At 39.3% G+C, this 24,320-nt stretch overlaps 1 protein-coding gene across 1 annotated transcript in view; it reads right to left on the bottom strand.

Annotated features, from left to right (window-relative positions):
• LOC144194256 (SH3 and multiple ankyrin repeat domains protein 2-like) overlaps window positions 1-24,320 on the bottom strand; it is a 95,166-nt gene that overhangs the window by 30,082 nt on the left and 40,764 nt on the right. Inside the window, exons 8-13 of the mRNA XM_077713185.1 lie at window positions 8,420-8,555; window positions 6,749-6,829; window positions 3,830-3,853; window positions 2,962-3,000; window positions 2,286-2,398; window positions 1,108-1,213 (exon numbers count right to left, since the gene is read on the bottom strand). Coding sequence (XP_077569311.1) covers window positions 1,108-1,213; window positions 2,286-2,398; window positions 2,962-3,000; window positions 3,830-3,853; window positions 6,749-6,829; window positions 8,420-8,555 — 499 coding nt within the window. The remainder of the gene's footprint in view (window positions 1-1,107; window positions 1,214-2,285; window positions 2,399-2,961; window positions 3,001-3,829; window positions 3,854-6,748; window positions 6,830-8,419; window positions 8,556-24,320) is intronic.

Raw genomic sequence — 24,320 nt, 5'->3', positions numbered from 1 at the left:
CCCCCCGCCTCTGGCCCGTAGACAGCTCGGATTCGCTCCAGCACCCCCACAACCTCCTTAATAAGGATAAAGCGGTTTATAAAATGAGATGAGAGGAGACCCACTAGGATGTGCCTCACTGCATACATGGTACCCCCTTCAGGTGGGATTCTAAAGTAAAGGAATATTTTACTTAATTTTGAAATAGCAAAACTTGGTGTCATTGAATGACAATTGTATATTCTGTGATGTGACAAAGTCACCATGCGGCCCGGCGGCTCAGTGAATAGCGCATCGGCCTCACAGTGGGGGACGTGGGTTCAAATCCAGGTCGGTCCAACTGTGTGGAGTTTGCATTTTCTGCGTGGGTTTTCTCTGGGTACTCCGGTTCCTCCCACATTCCAAAGACATACATGGTAGGCTGATTGGACACTCTATATTGCCCCTAGGTAAGAGTGTGAGCGTGAATGGATGTTTGTCTCCTTGTGCTCTGCGATTGGCTGGCCAGCAATTCAGGGGGTCCCCCGCCTCTGGCACGAAGTCAGCTGGGATAGGGTCCAGCACCCCCGTGACCCTAGTGAGAATGAAGCGGTTCAGAAAATGAGATGAGATAAAGTCAACACATGTATCGTCAACACCCATGAGCTTCCCACAGACAGACCCACTACACCTATGGCCAATCAGAGCAAAGAGTATTCATATATAGATCCAGTGTTGCATGATAATGAAAAACAGCACATCTGCAGAGCCCAGAAAAGTCCAACGAAACCTGGTTAAAAAATAACCTTCTGGGCACTGTTTATGCAAATTTCGGTCCAAACTGGGTAAAATCGTTGTGATTATATCTAAGCATTAGTTTGTTAGTCAAGGTTAGAAAAAAAAAAACTTTAGTGACATTTTAAGTGTCAACTTTAGAAAAAAATGTGTTATGCCACTGAGCAAGGAATGTTGTGTCAAAAAATAGAATCAGATTTTGCTGTATAAAAGTTTACTAATAACATTTTGCTGCATTGCGACTGAGTGTAAACATTAGAGTGAATTAAAAACGCACATAAATTGCATATTTTCAGGTAGCTGCCACCATTTTTGCATATACAGTATACTGTATGCACTGAACTGTAATCATACCTATGGATTTTTGCTTCCTTAGCATGCTTTTTTCTGGTAAACCAAGGAGGGCTCCTGGAACAGTGGGTGGAACCACTGCAACTCCTTGGCGGTCATGGTACATGGACTGTGAAAGTCAAAATTGTTAATGGCGCAAAGAAAACCATTTTCAAAGCTCTACAACCTTTATCCTTAGAATAAAAACAAAAAAGGAACTTTGTTCTGTTCAGTTCAAGCAAAAAGTAAACATTTAAATATTTTGTAATCAAATTCTGGCCGCATGTTTGCTTCTGGATCAATTTTCATGTGATTTAACCGATCCTTAAAATAATAAATCTTTGCCTTTATTTTTGAGTCAAGAGTCAAGAATAACCCATTTTCAAATTTGGGTATAAAAAAGTATCATTGATTTTTGCATACACAAACTGGTCAATTTTGATCATGAACACAATTATATAGCTAAGGGTGAAAATACCAAAAGCAGAAAAAAAATAATGGACACATAACATTTCACATGAATGTTATGTGTAACAATAGTCATACGTATAGCCAGTTGCATTGTGGCTTTAGCATTCTTGCTGGGACTATTATGTAGCGATTATGATCTGTTTTGTTTTGGGATTTAGTATTGTTTGTTCCCCTCTATATGTTTCCTTTGTTTCAGTTCCTGTCTTGCCTAATTAGTTAGATTTCCAACTGTCTTTGTGAGCCATTCCGAATCAGTCAGCTTTCTGTGTCCCATGTGAGTGATTATCACCTTGTGGTAGTCTTTGTCTATTTATTGTTGATGGCAAGTCCATCTCGCAGTTTGGTGGCACGATTGGCTCGCGCGAGTGGTTAGCGTGTCGGCCTCATAGCTCTGGGGTCCTGGGTTCAAATCCAGGTCATGTCCACACGTGTGAAGTTTGCATGTTCTCCCTGGGCTTGTGTGGGTTTTCCCCGAGTAATCCGGTTTCCTCCCACATTCAAAAACATGCATGGTAGGTGGGTTGGACACTTGAAATGACCCCTAAGTGTAAGTGTGAGTTAGAATGGTTGTCCGTCTCCTCGTGCCCTGTGATTGGCTGGCCACCAATTCAGGGTGTCAGGTGTCTCTGGCTAGATGTGAGCTGGGATAGGCTCCAGCACTCCCCACGAACCTTTAAGCAGTTCAGAAATTGAACGAATGAATGAACTTGTTCCACTCCTGCTCATCTTACATTTAGTTCGGAGGGTGTAATCAAGCAGCGACTCGATGGGCGTGGTTTAATTGTTGCAATCTTCATATCAACCGGCGCTGTCTTCTGGGCATGCGTCATCTCGTCAACTTTGTCTGCAAAAGGCAAAGCGTTTCATAATTTTATGAATCAAAAAGGTAAATTACTGAGCTTTTTCTGTTTGCAAAGCAACAATAAGGATCTCATGAGCCAAATGCAAGCTAATCATTTACAAGATCCTTCCCTCCATACTCAATTGCAATTGAAACTGCAACAGAAAACAGTACAGAGGGAGCAACCGTACATGGAATATCTCGAGTGTTTGATGCCTTGGAAGCCGTGCAAACTCTTTCCAAGCAGCCGAGTTAATAGCATCATCCAAGTATTAGGGTTGTTCCTAAAACAATATCAAATGAAAAATGAATTGTTTGTCCCTCAAGTATGCTAGGTAGCTTTCTTTTTTAGCCCTCTCTTGTTCTGTCCATTCTGCTATAGGGTAAAGTTGTCAATAACAGACTTGTCTGAATGGAACGCCCTTCTGTGATGATGCCATTGGATAGCGCCAACCGTAAGGATCATAGAAGCTACATGCTAGCCCGGATCTAGCCTCTGTCTGTATCCCCTCCCTGACTGGTTCTATCATGTCAAAAAGTTTCCATGCATCACGGGGTGTGGTTACTTAGAGTGACTTGGAAAACAATCCTCTTCTTCTGCGCATCTACACACAGAGGAGAGGGGAGGAAAGGGACATCAATGACCTTAACTCCTTTACTACTGTGCCGCCAGTACAGTCACACAGTCACAGACACACCCATGGGCACCGGTCCCCGCCAGACACAGTAAAGCATTTAGTTTTTGTAGAAGTTGTCTCACAATCGAATTGCAGTGTCATATAAAAAAAAAAACCTTCTGACTGAAACATTTTCCTGTTTTCTCATGGAAACACATGTGCAAATCTGCTTTATCCACTCATAAACACACAAGCTTGCAGTGATACAGGATGAATGAAGAAAAGCAGACATGACAAAAGGAAATGACAGCAGATTTATTTATTTTTTTCAGACGTAATTAACAAACATTGCCTTTTGGAAGGGATGTGTTTTGGTGACATAACCACGTTCACAGACACACTTCATACTGCTTCGCATGCCCTGGTTTGCATAGTGTTCTCTTGTCAGGACTACAAAGAAGATTGTGGTTAGTTGGGCATAATAAAAGTAAAGGAAAAAAATGGTGCACTGCCAGTTAAAACTTAAAGAGTGCAATTTTTTTCTTAAAATAAAGCAGTCACAATGGATGAAAAACAATACATTCCCCAATAAGTGGGCAGATAAACATGAAGTTTTTGAGTTACTACCACATTAAATCATGCAGTGGTTGGGAGAGACCATTGCAGTATCACAAACCAGAGAAAATAAAAATAATTATGGTATAGCACAATCATTATTTCTTTAGATGAAAGAAAAAAAAATCCTCAAAGATAAAAAGATAATTACTAAAAACAAAAAAAAATATCTCATGATTTTCACATTGCATTAATAACTTACCATCTTTCTTTTTCCTTAGAGTGGCTTGGGGGAATAAAAGAAAACATTGTTGAGTATTTTCTCGCATATAGACCGCCTCCACCTTTAAGCCGTACCCTTAAAATTGCCTTTAAATCGTTGAATTTTACAATTTCTCTCGTAGAAGACACCCCCTGATTCCCAATTTTCACCTCCACATTCATGGTTTTAATTGGGATTACAAATGTGTTATGATTTGAAGGGAAAACCTTAAGAAAAATCGTCGCATGTTGTATTTCTGAGATACTGTATGAATCAAAAGGATCGTCTCCTGTATTGCACATTCCGAAAGGGTGTTGTCTGCACTTGGACAAATTCAGAAAGAAAGTCACATAAGCAGTACAACCAGGAAGTCTGTCCGAGTCTCCGATAAAATGTATAATGGCAGGGCCCTGAGGGAGCAACGGCAGGTACAATTGAGGTTTTTCACGTTTTAGGCAAGACACTTTTTTTTCTTTCTTGAATTTCATTCATAGACGTCAAAAGGCATTTTATTTAGCGTTTTATCTATTTATATTTTCTCTAATTTGAAATAAATTATCGTATCGGCCACACTGTCTTGCGTTATGGTATTTCGTCTTTGTCACCTTGCAGTTTCGTGCATGTCAAGTCTATTTTGTGCGCATATATCCTCCGTAGCCTTGATTCAGTCATCAATTTTTTTTAGGTAATAATGCGGTATGAATGCAAGAAAATAAGGTAAATTTATCTATCGATCATATTAAATATATTAGCCAGAGATGTCTGGACTATTTCACAAAGGGCGACGGTGGGTAGTGGTTTTTGTTCTTCTTCATCAGTCGGTAATGAATACCAGCATGCATTGCGGCTGTTGAGAACCGGTTTGAACACCGAACCCCAATTCTAAATAAACTGGGAGTTTATGGGTAAAATGAAACATAAAAAATAAAAAGAATTATTTACTTATCATATTTAAACAAGCGGGAAAGTGAGAGTGGTTAGTACATCCGCCTCACAGTCCTGAGATTGAGGGGTTGAACCCCGATGGGTTCCACCTTCCGGGTAGTACCTCTGTGGGTTTTCTCCGAGTACTCCAACGAGTTTCTTCCAACATTCCAAAAACATGAATGGTAGTCTGGTTGAACTCTAAATTGTCCCAAGATATGAGTTTATGCGTCGACAGTTGTTTTGTCTCATTCTGGCCTGTGAGTGGCTTGCAACCAACTTAGGGTATATCCCGCCTACTGACCACAGTTGGCTGGGATAGTCTTCAGCACCCCGGCGACATTTTTGAAGACAAGCGGTACAGGGAATAAATGAATTTTCAACCTGTATTCAGATAAATTAATGTTAAAACTGACAAAAAGTCACCCTCACTATTACTACCATACTGCCTATACTAATACTCAAGTGTGACTTAGGTTTTTTTTTTTCTCCCTGACCACCGACTGCCTATAATGTTGTCTTTTGGGCCTATATTTAACTGGTAAACTGTTATGTTAACAGATGCCTAATTAGTTTGTGGTTTTCTATTTTATGATTGCTACTTTAATTCATGTTTGTTCTTGTTTGTCTGATTAAATAAAAAATTGCCCTCCCAAAAATGCTACTTCGTATTACCCGGTGGAACTCGCCTGACTTTGGTGCGGGCAGGCGTCGGTTCGATTGTCGCTGATAGCAGTATGGTTATGACTACGAATGGTCGTTTGTCGCTCTGTGTACCCTACGGCTGACTGATGACCAATCTAGGGTGTAGTATTCCTTTCGCCCAGTCAGCTAGGTTAGGCTCAAGCAACCCTTTTGAGGATGCGCGGTATGGAAGATAAATGAATGAAAAAAGAACCCTGTTACCTGATGGTGTATTCACTCCACCTTACTTTCGTCTCCCTCCTTTTTTGTTACATAAAATTTTCCGATTTACCCTTCAATTTCTTATAGTGTTCATTCCCTCCTTCATAACTTTGTCATGGCATCATAGCAAGCTCAGTATTTTAATGCAAACGTATCAATACTCTGAGGTGAGGCTCATCAACACAAATATAAAGACATATAGAGATGGATAAACAGATTAATATAATTTGAATGACTTGATTTAAATGTACCCTATTGATATACTACTCTGGAAAAGCTTTCATGCATTATAGCAAGAGGAGCAAGTGGAGTATAAATGAGGGAGAAGCAAACCAAAGTAACATACAGTTGGTGGAAATGTAAATAAAATCCAATATGCAGCAACTAAAGTCATTGTTGCAATCTGGCAGAGAAACAAACAGGGTAAAAAAAAGTGGTGGTCTACCATAAATCCTTACCTTTCTCCACTAGTTATTCGATCAATTACAATAAGACAAACCAACAAGAAAAAAGAGATATTACACACTAGCATTCCAACAACAATCTAACTGGAGTCATACAATTTAGTGTTAACCATAAAAAGTCAAATTTTTATTTATCAAATGAATTACAAAATTAATGCAAAATTTAGTCAAGCGATTGACAATGCTAGAAATAATGTTTTCTATTTGAAATAGTAATCACCAGATCTCAACAACACCTTTGAGGTGCCATGGGACATGCTTGACAGTGTGTTAAGCAAAAAGTGCCCATCAACTCAATCCAATTTACAGAAGGTGCTTTTCAAAGTGTGGGGTGACATATTGCTAGATTATCTCAACAAGTTGACAGCTGGAATGCTAAAGCTTAGCAACGTAGTACCTGCTGAAAAAAGATCATCATTGACAGAAACAAAATTTAAAGAAAAAAAAGATTATTTCAAATAATAATCTATATTTTAACCTTGTAAATATCTTGAGATTATTTTCAATTCATTTTGCAACTCATTTAATTTCAATAAAAGTCTGACTTTTAATTGAAAGCAGAAAAATATGTAGGTGTTTGACTCCAAACTTGTGAACAGTAGTGTATACAGTAGCAGGTTCTTACCGAGTTCTTCTAATTCCGAAGTCATTGACTTGGAGCGCATGGACAGGGCAGTAGTTGGGGCTCTCTTTGGTGGTGGAGGAGCTGAGGGTAATGAAAACATAGTTCCCAGTCAAGAAATGAAGATAGGGATCCTGGAGTATGCCATGTGATTTTGGATAATAAAACGCAAACATAGCGTTTCAGTCGCAGAACTGATTGTATTTATTTAAACCTGATCAAGTGTAGTCAAAAGACGTAGACCTGCAAAGCTTTTTGCACAGCAACACGCTCGTTTCATAACATAAACAAATTTAAATGAACTTCTATTACGATGCAGACACACTCAGAAATAAGTTTAATCTAACCTTACACTAAACTTAATTCTAATTTTGTATTAAAGTTTGATACATTTCTTCTCCCGGGTTCGCTCTAGTATTTGCCCCGCCTCCACCCTGACTTTCACAATCGATGGAATGTTTGCTTTTGTATTCCCTTCAAAATATTCCCAAAATGATGCACACACGTCCTCACAATAGGATAACGCACAACCACTGGCCAATGAGAAGTAATATATACTCCTCGTATTAGTGATTGTTCCACCATTTGCGCTGGGTGACGGGAAAAAAAACTGTGCAAATAATGCAACGCTCCCCCCAGTGCTCGTAGATATCTGTTATACACAAAAGAGATGCAGCAAAAAAGAATGTGCGCTAAAATCATAAACAGCCTCTCATGTATGGCCACCTGACTTACCGTATTTTGAAATTTGTCTCGTATCTAAAGATAATTATTTGCTCAAAATTTTACTCGTATCTCGAATTGCTCGTATGTCGAGGTACCACTGTAATGGCATTCATTGAGAACTTGATACGAGTCCAGTGTACATTGTGTTTGGACCCCTTTTTCTTCTAATAATAAAAACCCATTATTTGTTCTTGATTTATCTTAAACTCTTAGAATATCCAGGGTAGGATGGATGAACACTCTAAATTGCTCCTTGTTATGAGTGTGAGTGTGAATGGTTGTCCTTCGTCTCCTTGTGCTCCGCGATTGGCTAGCCACCAATTTAGGGATAGTCTCCAGTACCCCCCACAACTCTTGTTAGGATAAGCGGTTCAGAAAATGAATGCGTGAACACACATGTAGACCAAAAAAAAATATGGAACTGGATACAGGATAGCAGTGATAAGAAGAAGTCCTGAAAAAATTGCATAACTAATTTAGTGTTCAACAAAGAGGTCATATGAGTACAACCAATTTTTCAAAAGATGGCTGGTTAACGATAGATGACAGACTGTTAACCCTTTAACGTCTAAATGAGTGGGATTTAAAAATCATTTTAGTTTTTGGCGAGTGGTAGTTTCTAAATTTTGCTGAAATAGTTAATTAAAATACAGAATAGAATAATAATCAATAAATAAAAAGAAAAACGAAAAAATACATTACATACTGTGTAATTGTATGTATGATGCATATTAGTGATAGCAAGCATCATTATAAGAAAATAAATCATTTAGGCTGCTTTGATCTGGAATCTGACTATTTCCTAATAATATGCATCATTAGGTATTATATATTTTTTTGTGTCTCGCATATCTATACCATTAACATTATATGCTTGACAGTTGAAAAACAAATTTAACAGGCTTAATGAAGATTTCTTGCCAAAGTGAATATTTCATATGATTCTACCTTTTTTACGTGATGTGTCCTCGGGGTCCTGATGTCGGCTTACTGTCACCACCTTAATCAGGAGGTGATTCCCACCCTGGCGGATCATGTTGACCACTTGTCTGTGGCCCACCTTCACCACGTTCTCCTGATTCACCTAGCACACACGGACATGGCGACAGTATGATTATTTATTGGTGGTGATTGATTTTTTTTAAAATAGTGCATGTGTGTAAGGGGGGCTGTCAGACAGGAAAAACATACATGAGTGAAGTGAAGAGATTTCTGGGTGCATTTAAGCCATTAAAAGTGAATGTACATAATAACTGGGAATGAAATTATAAGCCTGTAAATTCATCACAGTTTTTGGGCCTTACATGGACCTGACAGGTAATCCATGCTTGTACTTATAGTGTGTTTTTGATGAGGCTTCAAACATCTGCACCCTCGTTCTTCTTAATCTCTAAACCTTCCAGACAAAATTACAGTTTATTTTCATCTGTTTAATAATTCTTAAATATAAATTCCAGCCCAATATTGAACATTTAGATGATACTGATTTCAGAAAAGGTACTGACGAAGATTGATTAAATAAGTGATAAAAGATAATGGAAAAAATAAAATCCCATAGAGCAACCTGAAAATCGAGAATCACTAATGATGTGTAAGATTGCTGCAATTTTTAGCAATCTAGCTAGCAAATTTAGTGGACATTCATGCAAAGAAACTAGCATCTCTTCTGAGGGAGATGACTTGGAAAAGTTTATTTTTAATCTCTCATGCTGGGAAAAAATGTGTCAATTGAAATACCACAATGGCTATTTTACAATGAACTCCTCCAACACACATTCATTCATTCATTTTCTGAACCACTATATCCTCATTAGGGTCGCGGGGGGTGCTGAAGCCTATCCCAGCTGATTTTGGGCCAGAGGCAGATACCCTGTGTCGGTGGCCAGCCCATCGCTTGACACGAGGAGATGGACAACCATTCAAACTCATACCTAGGGTCAATTTAGAGTGTCCAACTTGCCTACCATGAATATTTTTGGAATGTGGAAGGAAACCGGAGTACCTGGAGGAAACCCAAGCAGGCCTGGGCAGAACATGCAAATTCCACGCAGGGTGACCGACCTGGATTTGAACCCAGGACCCTAGAGCTGTGACACACGGACGAAAATGCACCAATACCCACGCTCGTCTGAGCACACACAAATGCCTTTCTTTTGCATAGGGTTAGGATTATGTAATACTCCTTCCTCCACCCTATTATACAACAGTGATGGTTACAGATAGAGACATGCAGTTAAGTGAACACTCACATGTAAAATACAAGAAACTTTTTTTACAGCTAAAATAACCTACTTTGTATAATTATTGAATTACATCGCTAAAACATTAAAAAGCAGCAAATAACTCATAAATGGAATGTTATTATTTGTTTCCAAATCTATAAAATGTTTCAAAAATTGCTGAAAATGTGTGCACAGGCAGAGTGGAACTGAATCCTGACTCAAAGAGTCACTTAAAACTTTTGCTTTTTGGCCCACAACACCTCATTTATTACACTATCAACCAACGTTGACAAGCCACGGTCAATGATTACCTACATACAGTAATACCTCGTACCAATGGAACTGATGGGTACGCATCTTTTTGGGTCACCCTGTATGAGTGTCCCAAGATATGAGAAATTTGAGATACGAGGAAAATTCCGAGCAGAGTTTTGCTTTGAGATATGAGCATACGAGATGGTTCCCGATGCAGAAGTTTCATTTTTGAATGTGTGCACATAGACTTCCCCAAGCAAATTGTTCATGCAAATGTGTAATTAAAGAAACAAAAACATGCTACTGCTTTTCCTTCAGACAGGTTCTGTCTAAATGGGGCTTCAGGCTTGTGACAGGTTTTGGAGTTTTTTATCAAAAAGTGAGCTAAAAAAGATTTGCAACGTGAATAATTTGGTTGAAATGTAAATCTGAAGGAATACCAAGTGCAAAGAAAATATATTATGTTATTCAGTTAAACTTGCAGGGAAAATAAACATTGGAGACCAGTGAAGGCAGTTCCAGGAAAACAAGGACACACAAATGTATTATCCAGAAAGGAAGTTGGAATACTAAAAATTCACAAAATAAAACATTATTCATTAACGAGACATACTAAGTAGGACCCAGACACTAATATTGTTCATGTTCTGAAGAAATATTAAAGTTATCTGTGATCTCACTTGCATCAAGGTTCTCTTCTAACAAAATTTAATTTTACCCACCTATCCTTGTCGAATCGTCTGTGTTCTTGACATTCTCATGTCCATCTCCTGTAATCTTCGTTTCCGCATGTCCTCCCTGTTTGGTTGATTTTGTTATTTTAATTTCTATGTCTTTGATATGTTTTGAGAATCTTGCCACAGTCAGTAAAGTTTTTGTTAGTGCACTCCGTCTTCTCCTGCTTCCCCGTGTTTGGGTCCTACTACGCTCCACGATCCGCAAAACTTGATGAATGTCGGATCATTCTGACAAGTTTTGCGTACAAACACAGACAATCCGACAAGGACTGACAAACACATAAGGTTTAAATAGACAGAAGTGTTGTTGACAGGAAAATCCTGGGTCACACAAGAGTCAACAAGCATGAGATACGCTTAAGGCGGGGAATCGACAAGTGATCAAGGGGACAGACCCGAGAAAAAATTCAACATAACCAATCCCTAACAAAGATCAGTTTCGTCGACAGCTTGTATCCTGTTGACTCCCCCTTGATTACTTTCTTGCAAGTAGTCAAGTATATGGTGGGACTATCAGGTACGTGGACTTCAAATGGGACTTTACTGTGACAACACAATATTTACAAAATACACAATATAAAAAAACATCTTAGAGGGTGGGGTGATCCTCGCTACACTTTTACCAAGACCACCTCATCACGCAGGGCTGGGCCCAAGTTTTGAAAAATCTTAGTGAAAATGAATGGATTGGATATTAACGGAGATATACAAAACTAATTAATGGGTTGGGAATAATCTGCTCAGCCTGGAACTAACAACTTCCTGTTTTCCATTTACAACAAAGCTCCGATGATACATACCCTACCTTTCAATGTGACATCTCAGACTCATGCCCACAACAATACAACATTTCCACACCTTCTTGATAAACTGAGAGAATCCAAGCATGTCTTTCAAATTACTCTGACAGTTAAAGCTTGTAGGCCATAAAGCAACTATTACCAGCAAGCATAAGACAGCAAGTTTGTATTTGAATTGCTAATCAATAACACACCAACACACGTGAAGTAAAAAAGAGACAACCTTCTGTCTTCTGAAGGAGATGAAATTATTGAACTGTGTACAAGTCCTTATCATTATTACAGTGGTGTGCCGTCAGGGCCTTCAAGGCCTTCTATGCTGGCCTAAGAAATATCTGAATCATATATTATATTTTGTCCATCAATTCTTATTAAATAATTCCAAATTAGAACTACTAGGAAAAAAAATAAAAATAATATATATGGGGACTTTACTGTGACAACAATCACCAAAAAGCAGATCTGCCAAGAATTAGAAACTGCAGGAACAGAGGTATCAGTGTCCACAGTCAAGCGTGTTTTGCATCTCCATTGACTGAGGGGCTGCTGTGCAAGAAGGAAGCCCTTGCTCCAAAAGCCGCACCTTGAGGCTCGACTGCAGTTTGCTGCTTATCACATGGACAAAGACAAGAGCTTCTGGAGGAAAGTTCTGTGGTCAGACGAAACAAAAATCGAGCTGTTGGGCCACAATGCCCATCAATATGTTTGGAGGAGAAAAGGTGAGGCCTTTAACCCCAAGTACACCATGCCTGCCGTCAAGCACGGTGGTGGTAGTATTATGTTGTGTGGCTGTTTTGCTGCCAATGGAAGTGGTTCTTTACAGAGAGGAAATGGGATAATGAAGAAGGAGGATTACCTTCAAATTCTTCAAGATAACCCAGTCATCAGCCCGAAGATTGGGTCTTGGGCGCAGTTGGGTGTTCCAACAGGACAATGACCCCAAACACACATCAAAAGTGATAATGGAAGGGCTAAATCAGGCTAGAATTAAGGTTTTCGAACGGCCTTCCCAAAGTCCTGACTTAAACCCCATTGAGAACTTGTGGACAATGCTGAAGAAACAAGTCCATGTCAGAAAGCCATCAAATTTAACTGAACTGCACCAATTCTGTCAAGAGGAGTGGTCAAAAAATTCAACCAGAAGCTTGTGGGTGGCTACTAAAAGCGCCTAATTGAAGTGAAAACAGCCAAGGGACCAAATATCAGCGCTGCTGTGTGTGAATTTTTGACCCAGCAAATTTGATCAGTTTTTTTCTGTTCACCCATAATAAAATCATAAAAGAACCAAACTTCATGAATGTTTTTTTATGACAAAGAATTATCTGTTCCAATCACACTATCAGAGAAAAATTTGAGTTGTAGAAATAACTCGAAACTCAAGAGAGCCATGAAGTTATGTTCTTTACAAGTGTATGTAAACTTTTGACCACAACTGTATATGTAGCCAAAAACTAACCACTTTTTAACGCTATCGTTCAATTTTCATCTTTTCACAATATTTTACAATGAAGTTTATTTTTTTACATTAATAGTTATACAGAATCTTCAATGGTAACATAAGTAACTATAGAGTCTTTGAATGTTTTAAAGTCACATAATGTAACTGCAGTCTTCCCTCCAATTTCATGATGTAGCCCAGACGTCACAGCGATAATCGAAAACTGCAAAGTAGGATAACCCCTATTAAATACACTAATCTTTCACAACTTTGCAACATCTGCAGCTTCACTCTATCGCAGAATTTTATATTAAGTACCTAAATAAAAAATATTCATAAAATTATCAAAATTCACACTAAAACCCCACACGACATTTTCCTGCCTTCTGCTTTCCACTCAGGAAAAATGCAGAAGACGGGGGGACGGTCACATAACTCATCGCTGAAGAACAAAAATGGCGGGCTCTGGGTGGAGGCTGTCACCCTTATCCAAAAATAGAGCTCTCTGAGCGGACTGGACGGCCGGGAACCTCGGTAAGGGTGGATTTTATGTTTGCAGAAAAATGACCCTTGGGCAACTTCACGAGAGAAGTCGTTGCCCTTATCCAAAATTAGAGCTTTTTGAGCGGAGTGGACGGCGTGGAGCCTCAGTGAGGATGAAGTTTTCCACAATTGCGAGCTCCGGGTGACATTATGGCGAACACCGTCACCCTTATGCAACAATAGAGCACTCTGAGCTTTGCAAATGGTCACCCGTTTCTTCGTGTGCCCTACGCCTAGGGTACAGTCTGCCTTTTACTCGGAGTCACTTGTGATAGGCTCCAGCTACCCATGCATCCCTTACGAGAATGTGCTGTAAGGAAGATGAATAATATAAAAAATATATAAATACTGTATTTTCAATGACGATAGCTCTTCTCCAATTGATTTTAATTTTAAAAAATGATGAGAGACCTGTGCAGTACGGTGAGTGTGAAGTGAAGATGATGGAAATTAAGATTTATTGCACAGGTTATTGAGCGCTTTATTCCAAGTCAGGTAATGCCTCTTCATCAGATTTGAGAGGTATCCGAGGCATAGCAAAAGCAGGAGCTTTGTGCCGCAGAAGGAACTTGGTGATGGGCAGTTGTAACTGCTGTTTTTTATGCAAATATGGTTTTGTACAAGGATAGGGATGCCCAGAGAGCTCTATTTTCGGATTAGATTGACGGCGTCCACCTGGTGCCTGCACTATAGGGTAAATTCAGCATCCAACGTCCGGCTGTCTCTCTGCCCAGAGAGCTCCATTTTTGGATAAGGCCGGCAGCGTCCGACTGGTGATCGCAGGAGAAATCCAGTTTGCTCGGCTTCCCCATGACCTCTAGCCATCCTGTCCACTCAGAAAGCTGTTTTAGGAGAAATACAAGGTCGCCCGTCCGGTTTTCGAATTCATTTATGGCATTCTTTTTCTTCGGGCGGTCATTTTTCATCGCTATTCTTTCTGATTGCTCTTCTTCTGCGCTGTTTTTACTCGTCCCTCTTCTTTTGCACTTTATTCTTAGTTGTTCTCTTAGAGTAGGCTACAGCCTTACGGGTCTAGGCCACTTTTTACATACGAGCTTATTATGGATATTTAAGAAAAATACTGCGATAAACTGAAGACGTGATCTTTGAAGCCGCAAATTGGTGAGGGATGACAGTATTAAAATAAAATTAGCAGGAAAGAATACACAGCTTCTTTCAAACAACACTTCTTTCTATCAATATATGAAAGACCACGACCAAAATGATGATCACTCATAGTAAATAATAAATAAAAATACTGACGGTATAAAGTATTAATGTATTTAAATGTTATTATTAAAAAAACATTTATGTACTTCGCGACACAGTAGACTAGTTACCAGGTCTGCCTCGCAATTCTGAGATTAAGGGTTAAATCTTTAGCAAGATTTAACCTTCCCATGTGGAGTTTGCATGTTCTCCCAGTGCCTGCCTGGGCACTCAGGTTTCCTCTCACATCCCAAAAACGTGTGTAGGCTAGTTGAATATTCTCATTAGGTCTGAGTGAATCTGGCTGGCAACTAATTCAGTGTCTCCCTTGCCTACTGTCTACAGTTGGCTGGTTTACGCTCAAGCAAAAAGTATTTTAGAAAATCCAGCTATGAATAGTATATGCCATTGAACATTTTCTATATTTTGTCTCTGATTTTCCCAAAGCATTTGTGGGTGTGTACATTCATTTAGTTACAGGAGACCCCCACCTAATTGTGACTTCATTCATTTGCGGAATCATGCATGTTTGGTTTTCCTGGGCCTACGCCATGACAACCGTTGTGTGTTTTTGGTTGCTGAATAAATATCAATACCATCATACATCTCCAATTTGCAGCTTCAGTCTATGTGCAGTATTTTTCATGAGCATTCCAAAATGCTTCTAAAAAATATAAAATTTGATTTTATATAATAGATTATATTTAAATATTAATACATTGCAGAAATTATGTATGCATATCACTGTGTAATGTTTAATATATATACACTTCTTGATATTCTATAGAGACAAAAACATGTAAGTAAGTTAGAATAGGTGTGATCCTAATTCACGGTTTTTCAATTATCGTGGTGGGGGATGTCTAGTCCAGTGTTTCCCAACCACTGTGCCGGGGCACACTGGTGTGCCGTGAGCAATGGTCAGGTGTACCGTGGGAAATTGCAAGAAGTCATACAATGTGATATTGAAAGAGAAAAATTCATATGAATATAAGGAGATTAAAATGGAACTATTACAAGGTTCAAATCAAAATATGATGGACGTTAAATTGTAGATTATACTATTATTAGATTCAAGTTGTCAGACAGTAATTTTTTGCTCTTTCTCTTAGTCGAAACGGAAGTTGTCTGGTTTCTAGGGCATCAACTTTTGCCGGCGTGAAGTCTGTGTGAGCACATTTTTTGGGTAATATTAGGAGATTCAAGTAATATTTGGAGAAAAATCATAAAATGATGCGATCAATAACTTTACTTGGTTATTTGCATCACTCAAACCGGAAGTTGTTCAGGGTCCACAGGCCAAATTTTCGTGACATTAGGTCATTGTGAAAAATTAGATTTTGGAATAATTTTGGATGCGATTTCTGCTGATAAAACTTCGATGAGAATAACTATTATAAATATAGGCGACAAAGATTTTCAGATGGTGGTGTCCCTTGAGATTTCTTTCAATGCAAAAAGTGTGCCACGGCTCAAAAAAGGTTGGGATACACTGGTCTAGTCTACATTATCTATGAAATTGGACGCAAAAATGTATTGCTGCTTGGCTCTTTGGTTTAACACGTCACCTCAGGAAAATAAACCACACTTATTAGGGTACACGGGGGCATGAGGAGCACTATAACTTGAACTGGGTGTACATAAAATGATTAAATTTTGTTTTCATCCGCAATCTGGATCTTAAAATCTCCTTGCCATACCTTCAGCAGCACTGAAAAATTATGTTGATGGATGCTTTCTTGGACAAATTGATTGCCCTTTTGCCAAGCCAGAAAGAAGAGATGACACAGAATCACAGCTAGAACCATAGACAATCCATAAGTGTACACATTAGTGCCTCCAGAGCAAGAACTGCCTCTTCAACAATGTTATGAACTAAAAGGTAGAATTTGCAAAAACCCAAACATAAAGAAAAAGGAGTTCATAGCAACTGTCACTACAAGTCAAAGGATGCAGGGCTCTTGACTTTTCCACATTTAAATTTTTGCTTTAAGTGTAGGCAGGCCGCGTGTATAATCAGCACCCTTAAAATTGCCTTGAAATTGTTGAATTTTACAATTTCTCACGTATAAGCTGCCACTTGATTCCCAATTTTGACCTTCATATTCATGGATTTGATACAAAAATGTTCCCGTGAAGGGGAAATCTTAATAAAAATCATCACGCGTGGTATTTCTGAGGTACTGCATGACTCAAAAGCACATTATTAGGGTCAATATCTTGTGAAAGTTAATATGCCAGTCTTTGTAAATGCAAAATATCAAATTATTCAATTTGAAAAAAGAAATTAGTCTATAATTATGAGAACGATGCTTTCTAATTACAGAAATGACAATTTTCTTACCAGAAGTTTAAGATGTTGCAGCCAAATTGCTTCTAATTTCAAAATATCAAAATGTTTTCAAGGGTTCATATCACTCCAATTGTTGTCACTTTTGAACAAGAAATAAAATGAAAAAAAATCTAAATGTAATTTTGTTTTATTCCAAAATCAATGCTACTCGCTAATGGCCAGTCAGAGCATGTTTAATTACATTTAGATAGCAGCGCCTTAGGTAGGATGACCTTGCCCGACCTAGGTAAAATGGCCGTACTCTGAGCGAGCAGTAATGGGAACGTGAGTTTTTTTCTCATTTTATGCAAGATACCCACGTTTTTTTTTCTTGAATTTCACTCATAGATGTAAAAATAAATTTTGTTTTAGCGTTTTATCTATTTATCATGTCTCTATTTAGAAATTACTGAGCGTATCGGCCCATTGTCTTGCATAAGACGTCACTGCCCCATTGCGTAATGACTTCATCGTGTCATGGCGTCGTCAACTTGCAGTTTCGGGCATGTCATATTTTTGTGCGCATATAGGGTGTACCCTCAACTCAGTCATCTGACAAAAGCGGCTAATCTGCGAGTAAACACGGTAAGTGTTGTTATGTCAAGAATAAACGGCACACATCTAAGTCAAACCTCTCGGAACATTTCGACAAGCAATCTATATATGTATTGAACATAACGCTAGGCTAAAAACCCTCCATCTATCTTTCAGAGAGTGCTCGAGCCTATCTTTCAGCCCTCAACCCTATCTAGCAAACTCTACATCCTTTTCAATAGTGTGAACCCATATGCAAACCACAATTCCCATTGGGTATCTGCAGTGTCTCTACGTGGCTTTACTCTTAAAAGCTGCATTACCAGTGTCCACAATGACGCATGGCATGTTTTTGGTTGCTAAGGAACAGTTGCTGTGTAATACTGAGTAGGAGTGGTGCTGAGGTTTTGATCACTGTTTAGAGGGGCAGATCACCATCACGTGTAATCATTAAATCAGGAATTCGTTTGATTCTGTTTTTGTCAATGGGTTTCTTTCACTATCCATTTCCTTTTCCTTCCTGAGAATTCTCCTTAAAAGGTTTTAGTCTCATGCCGAATTTCAAGGTATGTTAGGATTGATTTGAAAATAAACAGCGGCTTCCAGTGGGTTTAGGCATATAGGAAAATGATGCTGCCACTCTGATATGTTAAGACTGCATGGGATGTGACTTTTTACCTCTTTTAAGTTTTTAGTGTGTTTGCATAGAGGTGTGAAGGTAAGCTTCAGTGACTAGGTGGTATTTAGTGAACAAGCCTTAACTTTAAATGACAGCTCTCTATCCACTACCCAAGATGAACTCCTCTCACTCTAACTTAATGTGATATCCCTACTATGACTTTAATTGACAATTTTAGGCATGATTCACTCACATATAACTACTTTGATATTATGTCAATTAAAGTAGCTTGGAATTCTGAGATCCATATCGTAAATGCCACCTGTTATTTAATTTGTTTCTGTATGCGTTGTTCAGTGGCATATTTTCCTCCTTTTACTTCCCTAAAAGCATGTGTAATAACTGTTTCTTGTGTTCTAATGTATTTTTATGTATGTGTAATGAATTATTCTTCACAAGAGTATATTGGTTCACTTGCATCACTTTTGTGCACCCTAAGTCTGGGTTCAAATTCTCAGTGAAAGCATGAATGGTTGTTTCTCTAATTATGTGCACTGTGCTTGACTAGTAACCAGTCCAGGATGTACGCCACCCTTGGCCTCAGGTCCGATTAGTGCTGATGTGACAATATATACATCGTATTGACAATTGTAAACTAAAGGTCCTTGTTCCAATAAACCATGAATCTTCTACATTTAGGTGCTGGTGTAGAGATATTATGCTGTTTTGGTGGATGGATACACACAAGTCAGAAAAAGGAAAGCTTGATAAATATGCTTTGTGCTAAAAGTTTCCTAAACTTTGGGACACTCGGGTTTTCTCCAGATACTCCGGTTTCTTCCCACATCCCAAAACCATGTATTGTAGGCTGGTTGAACACTCTAACTTGCTTCTATGTATGCGTCTGAAGATGGACAGTTGTCTGTCACCTTGTGCCCTGCAGTTGGCTGGCCACTAATTCAGGGTGTCCCCTGCTTAGTGCCCTGAAATTGGCTGGCCACTAATTCAGGGTGTCCCCTGCTTAGTGCCCTGAAATTGGCTGGCCACTAATTCAGGGTGTCCCCCGCCTCGTGCACGTATTTAGCAGGGATACGCTTCAGCACCCTTGTGACGTGGGGCAGAGGACAAAATAAATTGAATTGTTGATGACCTTTTTGGTAAGCGGGCCTCACAGTGGGGGACCTGGGTTCAAATCCGGGCCAGTCCACCTATGTGGAGTTTGCATGTTCTACTGCGTGGGTTTTCTATGGGTACTCCAGTTTCCTCCCACATTCCAAAGACATGCATGGTAGGCTTGTTGTAAACTCTAAATTGCCCCTAGTTATGAGTATGGTGAATGGTTGTTTGTCTCCTTATGCCCTGTGGTTGGCTGGCCACCAATTCAGGGTGTCCCCCGACCTATGGCCTGAAGTCAGCTGGGATGTGCTCCAGCACCCCTTGCAACCCAAGTAAGGATAAAGTGGTTCAGAAAATGAGATGAGATCAGAAAAATGAGATTACCATTTTCTTTTACTGCTCCTGGTTGCGCATTTGTCTCGGGTGCTCTATTATCCCCCTTTCACGTCGCGTCCGCTTTTGTATTTCCGTTACCGCTTCTGCTCCACCGCTGGTAACGTGGTCTTTTTTGTGACCACTTTATCGGCTATTGGTGTGGTGTTGTGTTGAGCGTTTCGGCTTGTGTCGCCACTGACTCGGCAGGATTTTTCCTGCTCTCTCTGGTTTTCCATGAGGGTTGGCCAAAGTCTCTATTATGCTTTCCCATCGCTCGGTTGGTCCCGGGTGGAGCGTAAGAGGCCCCCTTGCGGGGGAACTCGGTGCTACAGTTGGTCTCCCTTCTGAACATGCTCGCCCAGCTGTAGATCCACTCTGGTTTCCCCAATGGTTTTGGAGTGCACCGTTGCTTGTAAGTCTCCGGCAGTGTTTTGATTAAATGTACAAATAAAGCATTTCTCCAAACTCCATGTTGATCTGTGGCAAATAACTAGTACTTCCCAGAAATACATTTTGCCAGGGATACAGCTCTGTAGTTATTGGTCAAATTGTTTTCCCAGTTGTGACAGGCTTGCTAGCTTCGGATCCGTCTTTTCGTCTTGAAAATGGCATTATTAGAGTAAATCTGCAACCAAATACATTTGTTCTCCTGTTTCAGCCATTGTGGGTCGAGAAAACTGCTATTAAATCAACAGAACAATATATTTGCTTGTGTAGCTCATTACTAATGCAGTTTTCTAGCGCTTGCTTGTACTCACTCGCTCACTATCCAATCAAAGGAGAGTGGAAGGAGAGTATGTGGAGAAGTGAAGTTGATGGTGAGTGAGGGAGGAGGAAGCTAACTCTGGCAACTGAGAAAAAAAAATCATACAAACGCACGCAAACGCAACTTAACAAATTAAAATTAAATTACGTTTGATGAAATGTGCAAGGCATATATGGTCAAACTAGGTTCTAGCAAAGCAGGTTTTTCAAATTTGAATTAAAAAAACTTAAGGAAAAAAGCTTTCAAAATTGTAAAGTTTGTCCTTAAATAATAATAATAAAATTATAATATTGCGGTGTATTGCTTGTATGAAATGGGCCATATCATAAATAAAATATTTTTTCTATTGCTCATGAGTAGGTCAGATGGAGTAGGCTCTACCTACCTGTGACAGTGAACACAATAAGCAGAATAGAAAACACAAAAATGAATGAACTGAAAAGGGAGCCCAAGGATAAACCCTCTTAAATTATTTCCTTAAGTATTCTGAATCCTGTGTCTTTTGCAAACAGGTAATCGAACAAAACACATTGAATTAAATTGACAAGAATCCATAATACCATAGTGTAATCCAGTATGTACGCAATGTAGGTTCATTAAGACCTTAAGAAACAATTTCCATCCATCCTTTCGGCTTCATTCTTCACGAAATTGCCAGGAGTAGAATGTAGTATAATGCTAGTGAGCCAAGACCAATAATTGTTGTGCCTTTAATCCTAGGAGTCAGCCACATGGCAAACCAAGCATAACTGGGTCACGAACAACAATGTGTATATTACATTACTCATTGCGTAGAACATGAACTAAAACAGAATACATTGATTTGCAAATTTTTAGTTGAAGGTGCTGTAAGGTCATTTGGATGATTTTCTTTTAAACATCATATCTAAGTTTTGAATAGCATAAACTTAATACAGGTGAATGCTGAATCCCTGAGTGAGAGGAAAAAAAGTATTTTCATCTTATTTTGGCCAGTTTTTATTTTAGGCTTGTTACACATGCATCGTTGCTGTCACGAGCCCAAACTCCCTCTCTCTGTACACTACTTTCTAGCCTGCCACTACTATATAAGACCATTTCCAAATGAAACTGGGTATTTTGCAAAACGAAGACGTTTTTATAGGGAATTTCTAATCATTCATAAATAAACACACATTTAGGCAATAAAAACACGTTTTTAAAAACTCCGACCAAAGTGTTAATTTGCAAATTCTCCATTTGAGGCTTCACCGTGTGTCCAATAAAAAAAACATTGATTTCTTTGTCTTTGGGGAACAAAATTCTCTTCTCTAAAAAGCTCTGCTATGAGTGGACATCGCCCAGTTCAGTTGTTTTTCCATTCTAGAAAGAATTAATGCCACAATATCTTTAATATGCACATTTCTGTGATCCACTATACAAGATGGTGATGTTATTTCAACTACTGAAGATACAAAAAGACAATTAAAAGCCACACAAATGGAGACCAGTTTTACCTAAAGTAGAAACATTTAAGCAGGATGTACACTTGTGGTCAAAAGGTTACATACACTTGTGAAGAACATAATGTCATGGCTCTCTTGAGTTTCCAATTGTTTCTACAACTCCAATTTTTCTCTTAAAGAGTGATTGGAACAGATACTTCTTTGTCACCAAAAACATTCATTAAGTGGTTCTTTTATGATTCTAATATGGGTGAACAGAAAAAAGTAAAAATAAAATCTGCTGGGTCAAAAATATACTTACAGCAACCTTAATATTTGGTTACATGTCCTTTGGCCATTATTACTTCAATAAGGTGATTTTAGTAGCCATCCACAAGCTTCTGGTCAAATCTTTGACCACTCCTCTTGACAGAATTGGTGCAGTTCAGTTAAATTTGATGGCTTTCTGACATGGACTTGTTTCTTCAGCATTGTCCACAAGTTCTCAATGGGGTTTAAGTCAGGACTTTGGGAAGGCCGTTCGAAAACCTTAATTCTAGCCTGATTTAGCCATTGCGTTACCACTTTTGATGTGTGTTTGGGGTCATTGTCCTGTTGGAGCACCCAACTGCGCCCAAGACCCAATCTTCGGGCTGATGATTTTAGGTTGTCTAGAGGAATTTGAAGGTCATCCCCCTTCTGCATTATCCCATTTACTCTCTGTAAAACACCAGTTCCATTATTAGCAAAACAGCCCCACCGCATAATACTACCACCACCGTGCTTGACGGTTGGCATAGTGTACTTGGGGTTAAAGGCCTCACCTTTTCTCCTCCAAACATATTGATGGGCATTGTGGCCAAACAGCTCGATTTTTGTTTCGTCTGACCACAGAACTTTCCTCCAGAAGGTCTTGTCTTTGTCCATGTGATCAGCAGCAAACTTCAGTCAAGCCTTAAGGTGCCGCTTTTGGAGCAAGGGCTTCCTTCTTGCACCGCAACCTCTTAGTCCATGGAGATGCAAAACACGCTTGACTGTGAACACTGATACCTGTGTTCCTGCAGCTTCTAATTCTTGGCAGATCTGCTTTTTTGTGATTCTCGGTTGAATCTTCACCCTCCTGACCAATTTTCTCTCAGCTGCAGGTGATCGCTTGCGTTTTCTTCCTGATCGTGGCAGTGACAAAACAGTGCCATGCACTTTATACTTACAAACAATTGTTTGCACTGTTGGCTTTGGGACCTGCAGCTGCTTTGAAATGGCTCAAAGTGACTTTCATGACTTGTTCAAGTCAAGGATTCGCTTTTCCAGATCCATGCTGAGCTCCTTTGTCTTTCACATCCAATCCTATTTAAATGGCCTCAGAGAAGTCACCATCTGTAGTCACTCTTAATCCCTCACAAGAAGTTAAGAGGCCATGCTATGAAGCTCATTTCACTCACCCAACTTTCTAAGTCAGCCAAATTGCTAAATTGTGTTTCAGTATATAAATATTTGACCCAGCAGATTTGATCACTTTTTCTGTTAACCCATAATAAAGTCATAAAAGAACCAAACTTCATGAATGTCTTTGTGTGACAGAGAAGTATCTGTTCCACTGTATAAGAGAAACATCAGAGTTGTAGATATAATTGGAAACTCATGAGAGCCATGACATTATGTTCTTCACAAGTGTATGTAAACTTTTGACCACAACTGGTTACAACTAGTTAAACACCAGAGGTATGATTCATCAGGAATAGCATATCCTTAATGATCCAGAAGAACCTTCCCTAACTGCACGCATCTGGGATTACATAGAGATAGCCGGATTTGTATGTATTTATACAGACACTCCCCTACTTACAGACATTCAATTTACGAACAAATGGTACGTACGAAAATGTCTGCGAATTGCGTTTATGTCGAAAAATGTTCATAAGTTCGATTTTGTCTTGCGCGCCATTTTCCGAGTAGTGCTTTTTTCCGCCGCTAATACCGACGCCTGGCGGTGTGAGAGGTCAGCTCACCCAGCATCTACCTTCCTCAGCAGTGTAGAAGTGCCTGACGTATTTCCAGTGTGCAGAGAACCTTTTTCATTTTTATCCTTAAATATCTTGTGCATCCATTATTCAATATGGTTGGTGAAAAGCGAAAGGCTTCTAGTGAGGGAGGTGCAAGGAAGAGGCAAGCCATTTAATTTGAAACGAAAGTGGCAATAATGAAGAAGCTTCATGCGCGTGAGAAAGTGGTGAGCGTTGCTCGGGAAGACAACTTGAATCGTTCCGCTGTCAGTAAGTGCCATTTATAAACAGAAAGATCGAGCAGCAGGACCCAAATATTGAACGGTGCACAAAGGTTGCAAATCAATTGAATGATGTCATACAGTGCTACCGCATCATTTATGACGAAAAAAGGAAGAAAACTGTGAAATCATCATTAGATAGCTTCTTTCGGCCAGTTTCTCGTAAATCTCTCTCCATCTCTCTAATGTATGTAGTATACAGTACTGTCTGTATTC

The sequence above is a fragment of the Stigmatopora nigra genome, chromosome 3, assembly GCF_051989575.1.
Source record: "Stigmatopora nigra isolate UIUO_SnigA chromosome 3, RoL_Snig_1.1, whole genome shotgun sequence".
Classification (NCBI taxonomy): Eukaryota; Metazoa; Chordata; class Actinopteri; order Syngnathiformes; family Syngnathidae; genus Stigmatopora; species Stigmatopora nigra.
This window is presented reverse-complemented; position numbering and strand designations above follow the sequence as displayed.